The following is a 6,574-nucleotide window of genomic DNA, read 5'->3' as shown; positions in this document are numbered from 1 at the left end:
ATCTGCGATAATGAAAAATGGTTCAGGCCGGCGTAAGCTCGCCATAGCACCGTCAATTTATTATTATTATTTATTTTTAAACTAAATAAGGTGAAAAAGGAATAAACACAGCTTCGATACGAACCCTAGACCCCAAGAAACATGAAGGGAATTTTCTTGCTCGGTACATAGATTTCTGGTGGTTTGGCAAGAAGTGCGGATACCGGGCTGTATCCGAATATATTGGCTGGTACCCAAAATCACTGCTCAGATAAGAGTTTGGGGGATATTTTCCGGCCAACCATGAGCCGGAACTCGAGAGTGTTGCCGAAAATATGCTGAACCGCTACAGTATACTGAAAACTGAAACGAAACACCAAAAGGACAGTTTTTATTATGCTAACAGACAATTTTGAAGAGGAGACAACATTATTCAAAAAAAAATGTGATGCGATCAAATTAAGAGGCCGGGAGGTGGTTTCTTATTTATTAGTCATCCTCGTGAAGTAACTAATTAAGCCCTTGGGATGATGCGAGCACGGAGCGGGTGCTTCATGTTGATGGCCACAGCTAGCTCCTCCGTCATGTCGATAGTGTCTTGTTCACCTTGTGCTGGCGGCAGCCACTGGAACTCCCTCACGAGGCTGCCCACGAAGTACTCCGCGTGCAGTATGGCGAGCACGTAGCCCGGGCACATCCTTCGGCCGGCACCAAAAGGAGCCATCTTGATCTCCTTTGTCCCGGTGATGTCCACGTCGTGGTCGTGCAAGAACCGCTCAGGCTGGTACTTCCTCGCCGCGGTCCACACGGTCTCATCGAGCCCAAAGTCGCCCACCAAGAAGTTGATGTCGGCGCCCTTGGGCACCATGTATCCACCCATCTCTGTGTCGCTCTGCACGCCATGTGGGAAGACTAAGTGGGCCACAGGGTGCAGCCGCAGCCCCTCCATCACGATGGCTTTGAGGTATGGCATCCCGCTCCCGCGCAGCTCGTCTTCAGTGAGCTCAGGCTTGCCCCTCACCTCCTCATACAGCTTGGCTTGGACGTCGGGGTGCTTTACCAGGTCCGCCATGATCCACTCCAACAAGGCCAGGGAAGTGTCCATTGAGGCCATCATGAACTCGGTGCAGAGGCTTACCATCTCCTCATCCCTGAGCGGGCGGTCCCCTTCTTCTGGCACGCGCAGCTCCAGGAGGGAGTCGGCGTAGCATCGGGGGCCACCGTCGCCCTCGGAGCCGCCGCGGGGCGCGCGGATCAGCGGTAGCATCAGCTCAATTTGCCTCTTCCGGAGCGCCACCCACCGCTTTCGCAGTAGCCTCTTGGTGATTTGATAGACGAAGATGCCCTCGAAGATGGGGAACCTGCTGACGGCGTCCGAAATCTGGAGCTGGAGCTGCTGCATCTCGTCCAGCGCTTCCTGGCCAGGCGTCACGCCGAAGCACATGCACGTGAGCAGATTGAACAAATAGCGCGCCAAGAATGGCCTCACCGTAACAATGTTCTCGGATGATGCATCGCGTTCGCGGCGCAGCGAGCCAACGAACGCTTCGCAGATGCGCTGCCTGGCCGGCGCAAAAAGCCTGACGCGGGATGGGTGGAGTGCCTCCAGGTGCAAGTTGCGGCGGACCAGACGAAAGTAGGCCCCAAGGGGAGAGGCGGCCATAGAACCCCCTAAAAATAGCTGAAACATATCGTTCGGCGGTGGGCGGCTGTCGAAGTTACCGCCGCCCTTAATGAGGGCGCTATGCGCGAGGCGGCGGTCGGCCACGAAAACGAAGGTTCGCCCGAGGCAGACGGAGATGATGGGGCCATGGCGGGCATGCAAGCTGCGAAGTACTGAGCCAAAATGATAGAGCGGCCCCCCATGCATCAACATCTTGGCTAAGAAGACCAGGCCCGGCGGACCAGGCGGGAGATTCTTGCGCCCATGACCTTTGAACATAAAGATGATGAGAGGAATGGAGAGGGTGATACACAAGAGGATGGTGTGCCCGTCCATTGTTTCTCAACTTTGGCTACACAGCTGGCTATGTGATGAATGACCATCTTTTGTGGCCACTATATATATAGTACTATCGTGAGTGCCATTTTATAAAACAAACCTCACATTTCTTTACCATCAACTTGCAGTCCACCGTCCAGTTCTGAGGTTCCTCTCCTTTCGCTCATACGTGGGGCCCATGTACTGGCCTGACCGTGACTTATTAGTACGGTGCTCTTTTTAGGAATAGTAGGGTTCCGTAAAAAGCCGACGCTAGTAATAAGTCGGGGCCAGCCTAGTTTGTACACTAGTAGGAAAATAGGCCTACTCTGGTCACTTTATTGGTGGCGCATCTAACTGTTATACCACACCGATGCCGATTTCCACGCCACGAGAAAAGGTGAACGCCTTCGCCTTTTTTTCTTAGGGTATCTCCAACGGTTTGTATATTAGCTTGTTGGTAAAATATGCCATGTCATCAACCAACACCTTAACATACAACAACTCCAATGGGTTGTATCTAGTTTGCCCAATAGAATGTGAGATAATAAATAAGGTGCTCTCTCATTCTACATTGAAGCTTGTGCAAAGGGTGTTGGTTCATGTACATACAACCTTCTTCTCTTCCCTCATTTATTATATGACACATCATCAAAAATTCTATATGGCAAAGTTTACCAACAACTATCTTACAACCATTGGAGATGCCCTTAGAGCAAGTACAATAGAGCTGAGTCAGCTGGCTATAAGAAATAAATTAATATATTCTTGCTTAGTTGGAGGGAAGAAAGGAAGAGAGAGAAGGTAAGCGAGCTCTTGGTGAAGAGTCATCTCTAGCCCGTGCCCCTAGGCACTTTGTGAGCGTGAAATGTGAGACATATAATAAAAAAAATAGTACACTCTTCTAATCAATTATTGTACATATTGGCTATAAGATGGGCTATAGATGACATGACAATGACTTATAGCCAGCAGTTGGCTATACTATTAACCATGCTCTTATGTGGACCTAAAAAAGAAAGCGATCAGCAGCTCCAAGTTTATTGACGATCTCAAGATTGTCAAGGTTGGGAGGCAGGCTAACATGGGGGCACATGAGTTAGCTAAATTTAGTTTTGTTAGTAGGTCTGATGGTGTACTTTGTAATTGTGTTCCGCCCTGCGTGGCTACCTATGTAATGAACGATTGTAAGACTCTTGTTATTTGATCAATATATGGGTGGTGTTTTTTTCAAAAAAAAAGAAGAGAAAAGGTGAACACCGCCAATAATTAGCTACTATCGGTGTGACACTTCGCGATGGGAAAAAGTCCATTTGAAACCCAAAAACTCGTACAGGTTTGGCAAATCAAAACCTTTAGTCCAAATCCCGGTCGTTTGCACCCTATATTATATAATCCTGGTCTAAATCAAACCCTGGAGTCATTAGCCAAACAAGGATTGCAAAGAACGGACGGGATAGGTGGCGGATCCTATTTGCCGCCCATCGTTCGGAGCGCCCGTGGGTGGGGTGGCCCATTACGCGGCAACACATGTTGCTCGTTCACTGCTTCGTTTTTTCGTTCGGTTCTGCTGTTGAATTTTTTTTATCTTTTTGTTTTTTTTTTCAGTTTTTTCATGTCCTTCTGCCTTGTTCTTTCTGGTTCTTTCGTGTTCTTTCTGGCTTTATCTTTCTTTTCTTTTTTTCTTTCCTTTTTCTTCCATTAATACATTATACAAAGAAATGTTTCATTGTGTATTTTTAATCGTTACTAATACTTTATCACGATGAACAAGCTGTGTTTCTTCTGTTTGTTTTTACTTCTCTTCCTTTTTGTGTATTATACAAGAGTTTTTCATGTATTAAGAATATGTTCATCGTATATTTATGAAAATGTTCATATATTAAAAAATAATTATAGTATATTTGAAGAAATGTTCGTATATTAAAAAATGTTCATAGTATATTTATGAAAATGTCCTTCTATTAAAGAAATGTTCATCTTATATTTAAAGCAGCACACTAATCAATATTTCCCAGCAGCTCAAGTGGTAGGGAACGCTAGCTCTTTATCGTAGGGTTGCGTTTTCGGTTCATCGATAGTCGATACAGCATAATTTTTAGTACTGGCTCGCAGTGACGCCAGGGAATGGGCTGGCCCATTCAAATGGCGCCTTGCACGAAAGCTCTTCTCTTTTGCGCCTGGGAGCATCAGCTAGGGACTCCCAGGATTTGTTGCGCTGTGAGGTGCGCGCGCGGAAAGAGTTCATCAATTTAGAAGAAAAAAGTACACAAAATTTGAAATGAAAACTCCACGGATTTTGGTAAAATATGAAAATTTGAAAAGAGTTCGTGGATTGGAAAAAAAGTTCATGGATTCGAAAAGGTGCACGAGTTTTGTAAGAAGATTGATGAATATGAAATAAACGTATTGAAAAAAGATTCACGCATTAGATAAAATAGGTGCACGCATTTTCTTTTGCAGTGTAATAGAAAAAAAATGGGTCGGCCCAGCGTGGAGGACGGGAACACTCCGTGGTCAACACTGCTTGAATTATTTGAAACGGTATAAAAACTGGTGGCCATCTTAGTAGGAAATAGCAAACAAAAAATAAGAACCTCCTGAACCAGATTTTCAAATTGTGATTTTTGAAAAAAAATGTTCACAGATTTAGAAAGACTACAATGGTTCTGAAAAGAAAAAGCTCACGGATTTTCAAAAGAAAATTCAATGAACTTGAAAAAAAATCACTTTCTTTGAAAAAAAATTATAAATTGAAAAGGAGTTCGTGGATTTGACACGTATTTGAAAAAAATTCATGAGCTCTGTAAAAAGTTTCGTGAATTTGAAAACAAAATGAATTGAAAAAAATTTGATGTGTTCAAACAAATATCAGTTTTTCAAAAAAAATTGCAGGAAAAGATACCAAAAAAACACAGCCGGCCGAACGCAACGCTGGACGCGCGGGCGCTGCATGATCTGTTTCAATCGTAAGCCTCGCGATCCCTCCGTGCTCGATACAGGTAGGCCCATGAATCATTTTTTAATCTACCTTATCCTCTTAACCGTTCGTCCTCGTCCATTCCTTCTTCCTCGCACGAAGCTCCTCTGCGGCTGCCATGGCCGCTACCTCCGGTGACAAGCCATGACCACGCGCCACCCCAGCCACGCCACTTCTCGCATGCGCACGCAACCCCCCGCCTGATGTGGTTGGGGGAGGTAGTCGCGTTGGTATGGCAGTATCGCGTGTTGCATCCTCGGCTTCTTGCTAGTCATTGGCGATGGCGAACTACAGCGTCAGCAACAAAAGCATGTCGCAACTAAGTCGTCCTCGGCTTCTCGCTAGTCATCCTCGGCTTTCTCCCCCTGCCTATTTCTCCTTCACACCTCCTTCTCCTCCTCAGGGAGCAGCGCCGGTACACCACCGGAGAGCAGCGCCCGCTTCGTGCGATGCCGCTGAAGGAAATATGCCCTAGAGGCAATAATAAAGTTATTAATTATTTCCTTATATCATGATAAATGTTTATTATTCATGCTAGAATTGTATTAACCGGAAACATAATACATGTGTGAATACATAGACAAACAGAGTGTCACTAGTATGCCTCTACTTGACTAGCTCGTTAATCAAAGATGGTTATGTTTCCTAACCATGAACAAAGAGTTGTTATTTGATTAACGAGGTCACATCATTAGTTGAATGATCTGATTGACATGACCCATTCCATTAGCTTAGCACCCGATCGTTTAGTATGTTGCTATTGCTTTTCTTCATGACTTATACATGTTCCTATGACTATGAGATTATGCAACTCCCGTTTGCCTGAGGAACACTTTGTGTGCTACCAAACGTCACAACATAAAAGGGTGATTATAAAGGAGCTCTACAGGTGTCTCCAATGGTAGATGTTGGGTTGGCGTATTTCGAGAGTAGGATTTGTCACTCCGATTGTCGGAGAGGTATCTCTGGGCCCTTTCGGTAATGCACATCACATAAGCCTTGCAAGCATTGCAACTAATGAGTTAGTTGCGGGATGATGTATTACAGAACGAGTAAAGAGACTTGCCGGTAACGAGATTGAACTAGGTATTGGATACCGACGATCGAATCTCGGGCAAGTAACATACCAATGACAAAGGGAACAACGTATGTTGTTATGCGGTCTGACCGATAAAGATCTTCATGGAATATGTAGGAGCCAATATGGGAATCCGGGTCCCGCTATTTGTTATTGACCGGAGATGTGTCTCAGTCTTGTCTGCATTATTCTCGAACCGTAGGGTCCGCACGCTTAACGTTACGATGACAGTTATTATGAGTTTATGCATTTTGATGTACCGAAGTTAGTTCGGAGTCCCGGATGTGATCACGGACATGACGAGGAGTCTCGAAATGGTCGAGACATAAAGATTGATATATTGGAAGCCTATGTTTGGTTATCGATAGTGTTCCGGGTGAAATCGGGATTTTACCGGAGTACCGGGAGGTTACCGGAACCCCCCGGGAGCTATATGGGCCTTAGTGGGCTTTAGTGGAAAGGAGAAAGGGGTAGCCCAAGGTGGCCGCGCGCCTCCCCCCTCCCCTAGTCCTATTTAGGACTAGGAGAGGTGGCCGGCCCCCCCTCTCTCTTTCCC

General features: G+C 45.8%; 1 protein-coding gene across 1 annotated transcript; it reads right to left on the bottom strand.

Annotated features, from left to right (window-relative positions):
* Positions 1-433: 433 nt before the first annotated feature.
* Positions 434-1,995, bottom strand: LOC119273580 (cytochrome P450 89A2-like). Its single transcript, XM_037554695.1, has one exon. The coding sequence runs from the start codon at positions 1,976-1,978 to the stop codon at positions 494-496; it is 1,485 nt and encodes a 494-aa protein (XP_037410592.1). The 5' UTR covers positions 1,979-1,995; the 3' UTR covers positions 434-493.
* Positions 1,996-6,574: the final 4,579 nt, after the last annotated feature.

Source organism: Triticum dicoccoides, chromosome 3A, assembly GCF_002162155.2.
Source record: "Triticum dicoccoides isolate Atlit2015 ecotype Zavitan chromosome 3A, WEW_v2.0, whole genome shotgun sequence".
In the NCBI taxonomy this organism is placed as follows: Eukaryota; Viridiplantae; Streptophyta; class Magnoliopsida; order Poales; family Poaceae; genus Triticum; species Triticum dicoccoides.
Note: the sequence above shows the minus strand (reverse complement) of the source record. Positions and strands in the feature narration are given on the sequence as shown.

What these genes read in the sequence shown, in the direction of transcription:
- LOC119273580 (XM_037554695.1), bottom strand. Translation starts at nt 1,978, where the DNA reads ATGGACGGGCACACCATCCTCTTGTGTATCACCCTCTCCATTCCTCTC.